The sequence below is a fragment of the Ambystoma mexicanum genome, chromosome 10, assembly GCF_040938575.1.
Source record: "Ambystoma mexicanum isolate Mex_15411 chromosome 10, UKY_AmexF1_1, whole genome shotgun sequence".
Classification (NCBI taxonomy): Eukaryota; Metazoa; Chordata; class Amphibia; order Caudata; family Ambystomatidae; genus Ambystoma; species Ambystoma mexicanum.
In genome coordinates, this window is record NC_090932.1 from 1,512,354,043 (window position 1) to 1,512,371,533 (window position 17,491).

The window sequence follows — 17,491 nt, forward strand, 5'->3', positions numbered from 1 at the left end:
TACTGTCGTTAATGGGAAACTATGTTTCCCTTAGTCTTCAACTTTGTTGCCATTTCTTGGTAACCTTTTATCTATGTGCCAAGTACCTTACAGTACTGCACGTAGGGGTCCTTTTGTTTTATGGCCCTAGCCACACCTACAAGGATGTTTTGGTGTTTGTACAAGTGTGCCTAGGACAAACTGGTGGCAGCAGTTTACTTTCTTTTTTTAATTAGATTTTTATAAAACACAGTAAACAACATACAGGTATTAATTGGAACATGCCATTGCCGTTTTCAATTTTTCCTCTACCCCCCCCCACAAAAATACATTAACTTTAAACTGTAAACCAGCCTCCTTTTTCCACCTCCCCCCTCTCCGTTGTGTGTGGCTCGCGGTATATACATTCATATTGTAAAGTCCAGACTCTTATGCATATGGTGCAGGTGCTAACCCCTTCAGGAGGTCCCCAGGTGGGCACTCCTCGCAATATGACCATTTGCTACAGGCACACCGATCATTCCCTCTGAGTTGACTCCTGAAAGGAGTTGGGCATATACATATTTACAGAATCACTCCACATCAAGTCATATTTTGCCCCCTTCCTGTGAAGTGCTGCGGTAATTTTTTCTATTGTGCAAATATTTGTTGCCACACCGATCCACTCTTTACTTGGGACCAAGTTCGCTTTCCACTTGATCACCAAACAGGCCCGTGCAGCAAGAGTGGGCCCCCTTTCCCAGTCATTCTCCTCCTCTCACCTTCACACTCTTCAAAACCAAACAATACTAGGAGTGGTGAAGCCTCACGGGGATCCCATCTACCTGCTTGATCCAACCAAGAACCTAATTCCAAAACATTTTAACCTGGGAGCACCCTCACCACATATGCCAGTAATTGGCCTTCTCCCCGCATTGACGCCAATATAAAGGGCTCGTGGTCTGTTACATCTTCGACAACCTGTGGGGGTCGTATTGCCACCTATGGAGTAGTTTGATGGTGTGCAATTTATATTGGGTCGCTATGGACACCTGTGAGGCCCCTTTACACATCTTCGTCCACAATTCCATGTCCAATTCTACATTCAAATCTCGTTCCCACCTTTGTCTCAGATTAACAGTCGATCCCTTCCCAGTGTTTAACAGCGCTCTATACATGGCTGAGATCAAACCCCTGGTCTCTGGTCTCCATCAGTATGTCAAGCAATTTCTCAAAAGGGGAGAGGTCTCTCTGTACCTTCCCCTTCCACTCTTTTCTCATAAGAGTGCCTTTAAGTTGTAAAAAGGGAAAGACGGGCAATGGGTGTATTCCAAGTGCCTCTTCTAGTTCCGTGATCGTAAGGAAGACACCTCCCTTCCATAGATGACCTACCTTCTCGATATCCGCCACAAACCCATGATTGAAACAGCCCATGGTTAGGGATCTCCTCGCGTACTCCCGGAGCCCATATATGGCTTAAAGGAGAAGCCCATGTAGTTACCCCCTTCATGTCAGTCCCCTCCCTCCAGATCTCCCATATTGTGCCTAGTATGGGGTGATTATGGAGTCTTCGGAGTAATTTATCTCTAGGGATCCACAGCCATTCAGAGATGTGTTCCGGAGCTAGATTATAGTTATCAAGATGTATCCATTGTAATTCTCTCTGCCCTCTCAAGTGGGGGACCAATATTCTCAGATGCACGGCTTGGTAGTATTTTTTCAGATCAGGGAGACCCACCCTTCCTTTTTCTTTGGGCAAGATAAGGACTATCCTTGCCTTTTTCCCCTGCCACAGAAATCTTAAGATGGCCCTTTTTACTTCCCCAAAGAACACATCTGGAAGTTTCAAAGGAAGTAGCGCGTCCCACATCTGCACCGGTGCATCTGCACAGTGTACCGCTGGGGATGGTGGAGGACGGGGGTTTAGGCCTCCGTGTGATGCCTGTAGGAGGGGGGGACCAACTGGCTCACCTCCGGTTTGGGCTTTGTGCGCTCGTCTCCACGTAGACTCCTCTCTGCACTGCCTCGTCGAACAGGGTTATGGAGGGGGCCACTTGCGCTTTCGTCCTTTGGTATGGTGTCTCCAGGGAGGGTCGTCTCTACTCTGGACCACCTCCAGTGACAGCGGGTGTCTCCACAAGGTTTAGTGCCGTGGTGCATCCGCTTACGTCCCCAGGTGCGTGCCCCAACTCTGGGGCGCTGTCACTTTCAACGATGCAGGCAGGGCCGGGCCAGTGACGCTGCATTTGCAAATCACGATTCCAGGGCAAATCCCACTCCTATTTTCCTCGGGTCTTCGCTCAGTTTCATGGGGCTCTGTTCCCAAGCATCATCTACCAGGCTTCTCCAGAGGGTGTGGGGGGGGGGGCATTAAGTGGGGGCTCAGACCACTTTTAGGACCGTAGGACGTGGAGCTCACACGGAAGTTAGGCTCATCCGTGCACCCCCTGGTGGCCAGTAGCAGTTTACTTTTAAAGTATTTTTACTTCGTTTTTTTGGACCATACCACGTTTACTGCGTTTGTCCCAAGACTGTGGCCAGTGCCGAAACTGGCTTTTCCACAAAGTCTTTTGCTTGTTTCGTGGCCATGTTGTCCCTTTGCCTTCCCCCAGGTCGAGAGACATGGGTATTCCTTATTTGGGCATGCAGCCTTGAGCGAAAACCGCATCTTTCGCGGGCTCATGCATGTCATGTGTGCTAGTGCCCAGGAAGAGGGTTGGGGACCGTCTGGTCTGAATCCATGCTGCTAGTGGCAGTATGTCTGGTAGGCCTGAATGACTGGACCCACAGAGGGCCAAGATTGGCCCATGTCTGGCGTGCATGCAAGAGAGAAGATCTTCCATTGGCTATCTGAGATTTTAGCGCAAACCAAATCTTGGATAAGAGAAGGGGCTCTGCCTCAATTCCAGATGGATCTACTGAGGTTCACACCAGACCTCATAAGGAGCCAAGCAAAGCAGACTCGAGGAATCGGCGGTGACGTGCTAGAAGGTTTGGCACCCTGACCCTTCAGTTGTCCTGTGGGACCCCTGTTTTTCTATCAAACGAAGAATGCCTGTAAGGGCGCTTTGCCCCTTTAGAATAGTGGGAACAGCTACTCTCGGCTACTCCTACTTAACCTCGTAAAGATCCTCTTCGGAAGTGTTCCTGGGCCAGCCAGTGAACTGACCAGCTTGAACACAGGTATCGCACAGGAATGCCACCATCCCAAGTTAAGACTCGAGACTCTGGGAATCGATGGATTGTGGCCATGGGCCCTCTCCCGCCAAATCTCGTTGTCCTAGTTCCTTTGGGTCACGATTTACGAGAGTGCGCCCAGCCACGAGCATTTGTGGTTCGTGAGTCGCCCTGCTGTGGTGACCATCACTGAAAGTGCCTGCAGTTCTTGCCTACCGTGTCCCAAGACGTGCTGCACAGGAACTATCCTTTTTCCTCCTTCGAGAGCCGAGTAAAGACTACTGTCCCGCCACAGACGATCGTCCCTTCCCGCAGCCACTGAAAGCTGGTGCGTCCCGACACTGCAGGGTTAATACCTACAGGCAAAGTGGGCTAGACTGCCAAAGTTTGTTCTGGACTGTGTCGAGGGTCGTGAGCACTTTATTAACTCACCAATGGCCCCCTGGCACACACATCCGTTTTTACATACGAGTATCCCTCAAATATTACTCACCTTGGCTGTGATAGCCTGCACTCCCCAGCTATTCCTTAACTCCAAAGGTGCTCTATCTGCAAGGGTAAACACTCTTCTAGGAATAGGAACTTATTCTTCACTGCCTCAAGCCCTTTTCTGAGCAACTACAGACCCCTGAAGAGAACTGCCTTTTTTGTTTATGCATGACAGTGCGTTGTTAACCTTGAGTGCTAGGCTCCTCACTTTGTAGGGCTGGACTACATAGGTTAGGGATTGTTGGTGAAAAACTGCCTAAACTGATATACGTGTTGATTTAACCCCCTTCTGTTACAGGTTGTGGTTATTTTCTACCCCCATCATCAGCCTTGGGCCAACCGCTTTATTGTATATATGTTACATAGTGAATAAGCGTGTGTGGTAATTCTTTTATTGATAACTGTGGTTCAATTGTGTTTTTGTTATAAAGGCCTATAATAAATGTATTTTTGATATACATCTATAAGGGTAATCTGTGGAGTTTTACTCTGTGTGCTCATTGTGGGCTTCCGATCACTCTCACCCCTCCTGAGACTTAGTCTTGACCATCCGACACGCTACTATAGATTGGTCTGGTTTGTCCAAAAGGTTCCCCTGTTCCACTAAACTCTTAACACTGATAGACTAGTACAGACAATTATTGAAATTTGCCAGCGAAAAACTGATTGGGCAAAGATCAACATCTGCAAACAGGCAAAGGGTGAAAATCTGGCAGAATATCTCTACTTTGTTTTGAACAGCATTCTGGATTCATTGATGCAGCAGTTGTAGTCCCCAGGCTAGGGTGTCACAATTTGATATGGGTTACAACCGAAGGTGGCAGAGGGTATACAATCTGTCCCGATAGGCTTGTAGGGAAAGAATTTGACTGAGGTCTTGTTAGCAGCACAGCATTTCCATGAAAAGACTGAAAGACAAAATTAAAAGTACCGAAGCCAAGCTTATGGCATTGCAAATCCAACAGCTGCAGCCTCCCCAGGGCACTGGAGGTTTCCACACCATGCCAGGAGGGCAGGGACATGGAAGAGGTGCTTTTCAGCAGAAGTAACAGGAAAATGTTAATGAACAATATCACTCAAATGCATACAACGACCAGTGCAACTATTGCAAGGAATATGGACACTGGAAAGCAGAGTATCCGATTTGGCATCAATATGACGGTCGAGGCGGTCAGCCAACTATGCCAATAGGGTTGGCTGTGCCCCCACCTCCACCGCCATCTCCTAAGAATACTCATTAGGATTGTCAAGGCTTTCCCAAACTTGTTGCACTACTTATATCTTGTTGCACTGCTTAATCCTGCTGCATTCTATGTTGATTGTACCATTGCTGGTTGAAAGGTTTCATGTTTAGTTGATACTGGAGCATCTCACTCAGGTCTGAAAGCTTCTGAATTTACGCCAGTTATGCACTGAAATGTTCAGAGCTGTCGGTGTTTGAGGTACACCCATACCTCACCCGGTCTCTCCAGCACTTATGGTTACCATAGGTCCTATGTCTTAACCCCATCCTTGGCCCATTGGTTAATCAGTCTGGTCTGGATCTGTTGTGTAAATTAAGCTTTTCTATTTACGTTGCCCTAATGGTATATTTTTGACATCCCTACCCATAGGGAACAAGAGGTTTTGGCTGTGCTACAGGAGGATCCCCCATTCAAACCCAGAAGACCGAACCATTGCTCCCTTGCTGCAGCAGGGATTGTGGGATCGAGTCCCTGACAAATTGTGGTCCACGCATGTGAATGGCACCTGTTACATGCTCAATGCTGAGCCACTCAAAATAACCCTGAACCCAGCCAAACCTCTGCCATGTGGACCTCAGTACCCTATTTCCAGACAGGCGGAAGAAGGTATCCACCCAGTTATAGAGTTTCTGCTTGAACAAGGTATTATTGTGCCCACGCGTAGCCCCTGCAATACCCTGATCCTGCCCACCAAGAAGCCAGGCAAACAGGTCCATCATTTTATCCAAGACCTGCATGCAGTTAATGAAGCTTATCTGCCAGATTTTCCTGTGCTCCCCCAATCCTGCTACTATCCGGTCCTGCATCCAGGTGACAGACACTTAATTTTAACTGTCGTGGATTTGTGTTCAGCGTTTTTCTCCATATCGATCCACCCGACAGCCAGCATTGGTTTGCCTTTAGCTATATATCCGCACCATACACATTCACAAGTCTTTCTATCGGGTATGTAGAACCCCAGCTTGTTTTCCCAAATCCTGAAGAAGGATCTTGACTCGCTAGATTTCCCAGGAGGGCCTGCTACTGGCCTCCCCATCCTTGAAAGCCTGAGAGCAGGATAGCCTTGCACTGTCGACAGTGCTTGCCGAAAAAGGTCACACAGCGTCCAAAGACAAGCTACAATTGTGCTTATCCACTGTTTGATACCTGGGCCATGAGATTTCAGCAGGGAAAAGACACCTATCCCAGCATCTTAAGGCAATTCAGAAAGTTCAAACGCCCCAGATCAGGCCAGACTTTTATTGCCCCAGGCAATACCCTGGCAGACAATGCAGCTCATTCCGCTGCCTTAAACGGGCTAACGAAACTCTTGTTTGCGTTGCAATCCAACAGTCACTGACTGCCTCCCTTTCCAGCCTGGCCATATTTCAAGACTAAGCTCCTGCAGAGGAAAGGGTGCACTGAACTCAGCGATTCTGTAAGTTAGCAGAGGACTCAATCTTGCGTTCCCCAGGCGGCTGCCTGGTGGCACCCAAGGTACTCTTTCCATACCTGGCCCGAGTGGGCACACCAGGGCAGAACCAGGATTGGGTTGCCCCAGATTTTGGTTCGGTGGCACAGACTTATTGTGAAAATTGCTGCAAATGCATGACCCACAATGTCGAGCGAGCAGTAAAGACAATGTTTTCTGCATGTCCAATAACGGAGGGCCCCTTCTTAAGTGTGCAGTTGGATTTTGTGTCTGAACTACTCATACTGTTTGATGGTGGTGGTGGTAGATGTGTTTTCTGGGTGGACTGAAGCCTACGAAAGGAAGATGCTGTTACGGTAGCAAAGTATTTGCTTACAAAGCTTATATCTTGATTTGGGCTTCCCCTTGTTTTAGACAGTGATCTAGGTACCCACTTCACTGGTCAAATTGTTAGAGAGGCGTACAATGCACTAGGCATTTCTCAGCGTTTCAATGCGCTTACAGTCAATCGGCACAGTTGATCGGCGCAGTGGAATGCCACAATGGCTATCTAAAGCTTAGATGGTCCAAAGTTTGTCAGGAAACCGGCCTAAAGTGGACCACAGGTTCCGACCCTTGCATTATTTGCCATGCGCAATAGCCCACAGCACAAGCATGGTCTGTGCGTAGACAAGATCCTTCCAGGACACCCCATGTGAATGGGAATTGCTCCCCCAACAGCTCCACGTTTCCTTGATCTGCACATAGAAGATGAGACTGTTCTCAAGTATTGTCGCATTTTAGTTAAGGCTGTTTGTTCTCTTTATGCACTGGCCCGAACTACCCTAGCAGAACAGACAACCACACTCTGCCATCCATTGCAGCCAGGAGATTGGGTCCTCGTGAAAATCCAGCAGCATAAGTCTGCGCTCCAGCGCATGCAGTGAGGACCACATCAGGTGTTGCTGACCTCCGACGGCAGTCAAGTGTTCTGGCCTGACTGCCTGGATACATGCAACCCACTGCTGCAAGGTCCCAGCACTCACCAATGACACCGCCTCCACTTAGTCCAATCTCAACTGCCGGGAACTAACCCAGCTGTGACCACAGTCAACACCCCCCCCCCCGCCGATAGCCTAGTCTCCGCCTTAGCCTTGCCAGTCCAACCCGATTCTGCAGGCCATCCACGAGCAATAACAGAAGCAGATTCCACTACTCCCGTTGCTCCTGGCACAGTCTTTAGAACGCAGGTATACCCCTTGAAATCGGCCTAGCTGCACCCATGATCTCATTCACAAACTCCATCCCCGCCAGATTGCATATACCAAAGTCCATTGGCCTTGCTGAACACATTCTACTGATTTCGCACAACCACTGCATCACACCTAGCTCTAGTATGCAGCTAAACACAACTAATTCACACTGGATGCACACATACCGAGTGCATCCAAGCACGTTTTTACAACATTACTCCCTCCACTGACCTGGACTGCGGTCCATGAGTGTGTTCAACACAGCGCTTTGGAATCAAACCAATGGTAAAGGTGCTATACAAATGCCCAATAATCTGCACACGCAGGTGCCGAACCAAGGCACCCAGCTCTTTAGACTGTTCACACTAGTGGGATCGCTGCAGGAGCTACTGTTCAGGCTCCATCAGGCAACCAAAGCACCAGAGCAGAAGATGAATCTTCCCAATGTAGTAGTGCTCTGGCAAAATTTGGAAGCTGCCTCGTCTGATTACACCAGTGCCGGCTGGATTTTGACCTTGTTATTATCATCTTTGTCCTGATGACCCCCCTGAGTTTGTGGCTCTGGTACTATAGATATTTTGTTTAAGCTTCTTTAGCATCTGTTGCTCCAAAACAGTCCCGAACTGTGTGAACTGTTTGAACATTTGCCCAGCACAGCCAAGTGTCCGATCCTGGCTTGAACTTACTTTTGAACATTGCCATTTGTTTCACTGTGAACGGAAGAGACTGTTGTGAACTCCACCACATGAACTGAACTCGAGTCCCCTTTTATTGAACTTGGGTATTCCAGCACCGGCAGGAACACCCCAGCATCTAAGGATCAGGCTCACAGCCTAAGTACCAATAATGTCTGTTTACCGGACTACTGTTATGATTGTTAGCTCATTGATTTATCTACAACTCCCTGTGATTGCTGCTTTAAAACCACATGTCATGAGAACAATGATCCACCTGCTCATCCTTTGATTCACAGTGAGAACACTTACCTTCACCTCACCTGGCAGTAGCCTGCATTTTTAACATTTCTGATTGTACGGTATGTGCACACCAACATCATGATTTGTCCTCCCAGTTCCCCTTAGTCCCTACTCCATTCAACTGGGGGATGTCTGCCTGGTTCCCAAACTGGTGTCCCGGACCCTGTAGCAATTCACATGCCCAGATGGAGTTTTTACTGGTTCTCCAAATTTCCACACCACCTAGGTCAGACATTCGGAAAACCTACAGCACTTCAACTTTCATCCCAGGCTACTGGCCACATATGCTACACCAACAGGGGTACATTACTCATGGGAGGCAGCAAGTGTAAATATTATTATTTTAACCAACGCCAGTATTGTCATCAATAATGTCACATTCGCTTTTGACCGGGAATTCACCTTCACACAATTCCCCGTGGATGCCCATTAACTGGGAAGGGAGTTGTTACATGGGATATGCCCTACTTGCTGTTCAGCAGACTCACATTTTGCGATGCATCTCAGCTGAAAGTGGAATACTGAATGGGAAAGGCTCCTTGCTGGAAGGGGTTACCTCATACCAGCCCTTGGGTTTAAACTCAACTGGGACTGCCTGACCCGATTGAGGATATTGCAAATACTACAGCATCTTCCCAGAAGTTGCAGACCCGCTAGCAGCTAGCCCTTCGAACAATGGTTCTACAGAACCGTATGGCGCTAGACACCATCTTAGCCTCACAAGGAGGGGTGTGCGCAAGAGGGAATTCTGTACCCTTGTACCCAGTTACTCCAGAAACATCACTGACATTGTCACCCACATCCATAGCACAATAAATAGTCTCTAGGTCAGCCCTGAGTCCTCATGGACCTTTTGGTCCTGGGTGGTGGGTATTCTGGGAGGGATCGCCGGGTGCTTCCAGCAGACAGATCCTACTCATAATACTGGTTCCAATCCAAACGCCTGTCCTGTCTGATGAGTTGCAAATGTCCTTACTATCGCACAGAGACTGCCCAGACAACTCGGGTATTTTACTGTAATACTACTGAAGAAGTGAGATATTATGATCTGCCAGAATGTGATGTTTGTTCCCTCAAAGATGTAGTGGATGAGACTGGTGTGAAGGCCTCATGAAAGGGAATTGTCGGGGAATACAGAGAGCTTAAAGAGGACGTTTTAATGAACTCCTCTGATACTTTGCCTTTTAATAATGACAGAGTCTATGCTAACTGCCATGTTTAAACGTGCCTTATAGTCATTGCTGTGCAAGCCCTTTGTTCTACTGCACCTCTTCACATATAGTTCTCGCCTCCAACGTGTTTCCTGGTTGGCATGTATAAGCGGGTTTTAGTGAGACACCAGAGACTGCACTGATGGCGGTTTGGGACGAGATGTTGCAGGCTGGGGATGCAGGGAATCTCTCCCTACTTGTAATGCTCAACCTCTCGGCCACGTTTGACACAGAAGACCACAGCATTCTGCTGGACCATCTAAAGGATCTTGTAAACGTGGAGTCCGGTTCACTACAGTGGTTTACATCATTTCTTACTGACCGTCAAAAGTATCCAGGTTGGAGGTTTCCTCTCAGAGATCCTCCTCCAGTGCTGTGGTGTGCCACAGGGATCGGCTCTCTCCCCACTTTTTTTTTAATATCTATCTTCATGCCCTGATGAATATCTTGGAAAAATATCATCTCAGATTTTATTCCTATGCTGAGAACACCCAGCTATATATTAGGCTCGATGATGTGGAAGAAGCTCTTGCACTGGTCACTAGGTGTTTAGAGGAAATAGGCACATGAATGGAAGAAAACTGGTTACAATTAAATCCAAAGAAAACAGAGGTGATTTTGTTCGGGTTCTGAGCACCTCCTTGATGGAGAAAAATGCCCTCCTCCACCCCAGTTTCTGGGAGCCAGCCTAACGTAAAGAACTTGGCCTGCATCTGGCAGAGTGACTTGCGATGTAATGCCCAGGTCTCAGTCAAGGTTCTGTCGGTATTTTATAACATTCACCTTTTGCGCCAAGCTCTACCTTATGCTCCCTTAGCAGATGGTGCAGCGGTGGTCAGGGCGCTGGTTAATTCCAACCTTGACTATTGCAACGGACTCCTAGCTGGAGCACCGAACAATCAGATCTATCGCCTTCAAAAAGCGTAAAATGCAGGAGTGAGACTGTTTTTTTATGTAGCCAAGAACACTCACATGTCTGTTCTCCGCTGATCATTACACTGGTTGGTGGTGGAAAACTGGGTCAAATTTAAGATTGTCTACTTGGTCTACAAAGGTCTGAGTGGGATGGCACCAGTTTGTGTGATAAATAAATTGAAACAGTATCAACCTACCCGGGCCCTTAGGTCTGAGGACCAACTCCTTCTTGTCATCCCTAAAATTACAAGACCCAGACTATGGAATAGTCTCTCACTGAGGCTGAGAGAGGCCAATTCGCTGATGAGTTTTAGAGCAGGCCCAAAAACCTATCTCTTTAAGTAAATGTAATGATTTTGGCTCTGTGTTCAGTTTCTACTTGCTCTGACACTATTCAGTTGGGCTGTTGCCCTGCTTCGCTCTTCGTTGAATTGTTACCATCTGTGGCAGGATACGATGTAGTTTGTGGTGTGCGCAGTACAAATGTTTCAAAATTCATAGGCCATGCAGCTTTTGGAGAAGGACGTAGTCATTTAGTAAACAGGCCCGGATGACCAAGCCATGTGGGAACCGAATAAGTAGCTTGCACTGTCGGAATAGCAATGTATCAAACCGTCTTCCGCTGCCATCTAGATTGTTTCTTCCTTAGCGTGAGAACGTAGAACCTCCATAAAACGTGCATGCTGAGACTGTGCACATTCACCTGAACATTGTCTCATGCAATGTCTGCACATCAGTTCCCATTGAAATGCATGTGTGCTCTACTGTATTTAAGCTCTGTGCCATGAAGGCGTGGGGGAATTGCTGTTTTTCTGTGTATGCTGACTTTGCTGACTGCTATTAAAGATATTCACTAATCCCCCTGGAGAGTCTGCAAGATTGGAAATAGCCTCTATTCATCAACATTATGGTAGAGGTTATGCCTATGATAGATGTCAGCAGTTCTGCACCATACAGACACTCAAACCTATGTCGTTTAGCTAATCAGAAGTATTTTCTTTTAAATGGTTTGTTCAAATAGTGATCTTACATGGACTGTGCACATAACCGGTAATGGCACAATACACACAAAAGAATGCACAATACATCATCACTTACAGATAATTTCCAGCCATTCACTTAGGTCAGAAGCATTTGAGTTTCCTCTCGTTGCCACATATTTAACTTGCACAAAGTTTTGTAAGTGGTATTCCAGTATTCTGTCTCTGCAAAACATACAAACAGCAATGTAAAACAAGTTTGTCATGGTAGAAAGAGGCTCAACTGCAATTGCTACTTCAAGAGTATAAGCAGACAATAAAAGCATACAATTGAATGATGTATACATGTATGAATTAATGAAGTGCAAACGTAGTTGGGAAGCAACAGAGCGCTGTACATATGGGGTGCTCCCAGGGAGTTACAAGCAGGATGTGGGAGTAGCAGAGGAGAAGGAGAGGAAATAAGGTAAAAGTGGAGTGATTGGCGAGATGTACTTTGAGATGTAGGGTCTTCAGGCCATTACTAAAGTATACAGTGGAGGAGGCCAGTCTCATCTGCGTTGGTAACTTATTGCACAGACAGGGTTCACGAGACTGCTTTTATAACTTGTTCCAACGACATGAAGATGACATAATGTTCCATATAATAGGGACATTTCACCAGTTTAGCCTATTATGAACAGTATTCGCATTGGGGTAATAATTTCCCTGAGGAGGATTTCCATTGAAAGAAAAAAGGTTTGCGGTGGGGCCATTTTTGTCCTTGTGCAAATGCTGTGCACTGGGGAGGCAGGCTGCTGCTATAACAGGGTCACCAAATTCCAAAATGGCAGATGCCCTCCCCTTTTCCATCTCTGCCCCACAAAGCTGCGGACTGTCAATCAGTCATTTATACATGTTTAAATGGGGAGAAGGGCGTGACCTACAGCGAGTAACCAATCCTACAGAGGGCGCAATAGAAAACAGGTGCATCCTAGAAAGCCCTTAAGGCTCCTATTACAGATAAGACAGGACTATAAAAGATGGTTTGAGCTGAGCCAGCGTGTATGAGAGTTTGGAGATGAGGCAGCAGGGCGGAGAGGAGAATAAGGAGCAAGCAGAGGGCAGGCTGCTGATGGAAGCAGAGAGAAGGCAGCCTTGGATGGAGATAAGAAAAAAATGGAGGAAGGCAAAAGACACAGCAAAACAAAGGTGTTGGAGAGACAGATAACATGCATGTTTTTCTCTCTCTCCAACACCTTTCTTCGAAGCAATCAACTATCAGGAAGTCAACGGCATATCACCCAAGAGTGTGACCTTTCACAAGGATCAAGCGGATGGAGCCCAGGAGGGCCAGGCTTTGCCTGGGGCAGCATTTCCCAAAGTCAAGCAATGCGAATACCAGAAACTGAAAGACTGGTGTTTCAGGACCTACAAACCTTAAAGAACTGTGTTCATTTATTTATTAAGACTTCTGGTTTAAATAGATTCCCTTCTTGACTACAAACTGCTGAGAATTGTTTCCCTGGACTACAGGATCATGGTCCTATTCAATTTTATTTTTATTTTGTTTACATTTCTCTCATAGACTCGCTCTGATTACTAGGGCAAAACCTCCATGGTTTGAGAATTTTTCTTTTAAGCTAATATGAGTCTCAGGTCTTCTGTCGAACTTGACCTGGGACATAGACTAAACAAGCCGAGGCATTTGTCTTCCTCGGATGCATACTTGTACTTTGATCATTCGGTTTACCTATTTTGCAGTGTTTTCTCTTTTTTGTCCAGGGGTCTTCAAAGTTACCTAGAGCAAACAGGGCCAGTCAGGACTAGGTTGAAATCGGTGCCCATTTACAGCTCATGCTTTGAACTTGTTGGTTTGTTTGACTACCACTGAATATATGTTTTTCCAGATAATATTGCTAACATTTCGGATTTTGGGTTAAAACACAATGGAAGAGCCTTTCTGTAGCCAGGTTACTTGCCGTGTAATAACAAGATTGTTGTTAAATTAGTGCTTCATGGCATTCCTCTGGTTTATAAGCATTGTAATAGGTGTAATAACGCAATGTAACGGCACCCCATTTAAGCACCACAGAAGTATAATGGGGTGAGTTGGCCCTGCTCTGAATGAAATGCGTTAACTGCAGACTGGTCACATGTTTGAAGCAATCAATTAACTCACTGGACCTGCTTGAGGGACTGACACCAGCAATGAAGTAGGCTCAGTTTTGGAGGCCTCGTTGTCCAAGGAAAGGGTGAAGAAAATTTGGAAGTTGAAGAGGGCTTCAAATGGTGAACCTTCCACTTGGCTTTCCGTTTACCATTCCCCTTCTTGCTTGTTCTTATGAAAAAGGGTAGTTTAGAATCTGCTCTGATGTAGTATAGAATCATGCACTGTGGACTGGTACTAGGCTTTTGTTAAAGTCATAATATTGTAGGAAAGGATGGATAGCTCACAGATTAAGCAATCGGCTCCGGCATGATGCAAGCCTGAACTTTGTAAGTTTGAATACCGGCAAGGCCAACTCAGCCCTTTATTTTTCTGAGGTAATTAAGTGGAGCTCACACACTAAATAAGAGGCACCAGGAAAAACAATTCAAGTGGGTAACCCTTTGAACAATCTAAATAAACCCATACAAATTCACTTTTGGTACAGCAGTAAAGAAATGTTATTTATACTCGGTCAACATATCACCATATAGATGTACTCTCAACAGTCCACCAGACAGTGTATGCCACCTTAAATTAAGAACGAAACATGCACGATCAGTTTTTTAATGTTGATTTATTATTCATGTATAATGTATGAAATAAAGATTGTTTAGGGTAATGCTAGGAGATTCAGTCGTATGGAAAGCAACCAAAAAGTGATATGTTGACTGAGACTATATACAATATTATTTTTTACTCCTCTACACGAAGTGGAGTACCATTAAATTAGGCATAAAACAGCTATAATTAAAGGGCAAAGAAGCAGGATGAGTCAGGCATGAAGCACTATACAACACTGATATTTTACACAAGGAATCAACATCCCCTACAGTGACTGTTGTGCTTATTAGAACACTGCACCTGCCTGCTACTCAAGAACTCAGGGCATTGTCAGGTGCAAAACAGCTGTTGGTTATTAGGGACTTTTTTTGTTCATGGTTCAGAAACTATCCATGTGCAAAGTCATGGGGCTCAAGTGGAGGAGACATCTTTTGCCTACTACCATAAATTGTTACCATCCAAGCTACAGCGCCAGTCCTATGATGTCGGATATATCATATTACCTGTGATGTTCTCTCTCATATAATGGATTCGGATATAGATGAGTGAGCCAACCATTGGGAAACAATAGATTAATGTAAACAGTGGGCATCAATGCATCCAATGCGTGAGCCATGGAGTTAAAAATAGAAAACCGCCCATTATTGCATGAACACTGCAGACGTAATACACTGAGACAGAGGGACACACGGTACTGTACAAATTACAACCCAAGACATGTTTAAAACCTGTATAAAAAGACCCACACTACGCAGAACATAAAGAAATAGCAGTTCCAGTTACTTTGCATCAGTGGAAAGAAAGGAACAGTGGATCAATGCACATGATGGAAAATCGGTCTCTACGCCTTAGTCTTGCCTTTACTTTGGCAATGACAGTTTCCTGCACCATCCACTCGACTGCAATGTTGTAATACAATGGGAATGGGAGCAACGTGACATAAGAATAAAGCAAGACTCAAGAAGAGGGAAGAGGTTGTGGGGACCTTTTGAGAAAGAGAAAAGATGGAGAAGGCATAAAAAGGGAAAAGGATTAAAGGAGAAAAGCAATAGCAGTAAACTTGTGTCAGAGGAGCAGGTGGTTTGGGTTAAAAGGGGTAAAGGAGAACTGAGTGGGTAACTGACACACATTTAAAAGGGAAGGACGAGGGGGCTGGCCAGCCAAGGACGCCGTTGGATGCCTCCTTGGTGAGCTCCAGGTTCCCTACCCCTTCTTGAACTCCCCGAACCCCCTAAAAAATGCGTCGGTGCCAATGGATCCCCTCAACAGAAGTCAGAAGGCTGGGAGCATAAAATAGGAGCTGTGGATGACTCCCTGAGACCGGAGAATGGAGTTTCACGATCTTTTCCACAGCGGCCGTCCTGCAGTCAAAATGGCGGCAGGGGCCGTGTTCCTCCTCGAAGGGACCCGCGAACCGATTACATCTAAAGAATAATTGCCTGGCGCTGCAGCGTACCAAGCTAAAAATCCTCACGTGAGCACCAGAAGCGGTTGGAGCCGCGGCACAACCAACTGGGCACATGCGTGCACATCGGCGAGCCTGCTGGCGGCCGGGGATTGGGGAGAGCTGTCCCTCCCTGCGCCTTGCGGCCCCACTTCGGCTCTGCGGAGTCTTCGGCGCACTTAAGGGTGAGCCTCTGAATTGTGACGCGGTGGACAAGCAGAGGGGAACATCAAACGCCTGAAAAAACGCTGCTGGGTCTAGGACAGCACCCCTGGGCACAACTAGTAGTGGACTTATCCTTACAGCTGGAGGGCTGCGCCGTGGTGGCTAGCCCTTAGCATTCGTCCCCAACCCTGCACAAATGTATGAACATTGCTGACTGGAAGAGGAGGTAAGGAGCTGGAGGGGTGAACTGCGAGTGGGACCGCGGCGTTGCCTCTGGGTGGGCGCTCCTGCGGGCCCACCCAAGTCATACATATGTCATACATAGAACGGCTGAAGGGGTTGAAAAAGCAGAGGAAGTCGGATACAGCGAAGGTCGCATGCTCCTTCTTAATCATCTATAGACACCCGTAACTCCTATCATACAGGGTATAAGGACCTAAGCCTGCACGCGAATCCTGGCCGGCTCACCAGAATGATCTGCAACAATACCAAAAGACTGGTGCTCTCAGCAATAATCAAGCGCCGGACCCGAATGTAATAGCCCTATCTCGCCACTTCTCGGTAGGGTGGGCTCCAGGCAGCAGGCTCATAGACAACTAGGCATGAGCTAACACAAGCTGCTACTTTCGCATGGAGTCGGAAAGCACAAGCACCCTCCCATATTACAACAAACTGAAGCGCACAACTCAGAAAGGGCCGGAGGGGGGAAAGGTGGTCCACTGGCGGCGGTTCCTGAGAGTTCAGGAGACACCCCAATCCCAAGCATTAGGACATTGTGCCAACCTGAGGCTCTGTAGAGGTGAATAACGTTGACCTTGATTCATCAAACCTGCTCTAAAGCGACAAAATGACGACGTATCGACCACGATGTCCAAGCAAGCAACGAAAGCTAAAGGCCAAGGGTCTGACGACATTAAAGCCCTGTTACAAACAGCAGATATACAGAAACGCAATCAGGTACAAGCGCTAGCCCAGTTACATAATTCTCCCCTGGAAGGAGCATACACCCCGGAAGACCCACCTATTAGAAAATCGGATCTGCTGGAAATGTTGCAGGAGCTCAAGAAAGATATCAAAGAAAGTGCAAGTGACCTGGCCAAATCCATCTCGCACCTTAATAAAGGAATCTTGGCGGCGGAAAAAGGATCGATGAGGTTGAAACAGTAGTAACCGAGCAGAGCCACGAACATGACGTCCTGGCGAACAGAGTTTATGAACTGGAACAACAAATGGAACAAGTGCAAAATAGACAAGAGGATGCTGAAAACAGGTCCAACCGTAATAATATTAGAATCCGGGGAATCCCTAAATCAATAATGGATTCGGACTTGCAGCAATATGTGACAGACCTGTTTCAACACATTCTGAGTGTGGAAGAGAACAAAGAAATTATGCTAGATCCAACGCATAGAACATACTCCACCTAATAAGAATCTGACTCCAGACGTCCCGACTCGGGTTCATCTATACCAGTTGAAAGAAGACATAATGCGAGCTGCCCGCAAGAAAGAACCTATTAGCTTTCGGTCCACACCA

At 46.7% G+C, this 17,491-nt stretch overlaps 1 protein-coding gene across 1 annotated transcript in view; it reads right to left on the reverse strand.

Annotated features, from left to right (window-relative positions):
* TCTN2 (tectonic family member 2) overlaps nt 1-17,491 on the reverse strand; it is a 794,052-nt gene that overhangs the window by 154,763 nt on the left and 621,798 nt on the right. The window contains exon 14 of the mRNA XM_069619693.1: nt 11,713-11,819. Within this exon, the coding sequence (XP_069475794.1) occupies nt 11,713-11,819 (107 nt within the window). The remainder of the gene's footprint in view (nt 1-11,712; nt 11,820-17,491) is intronic.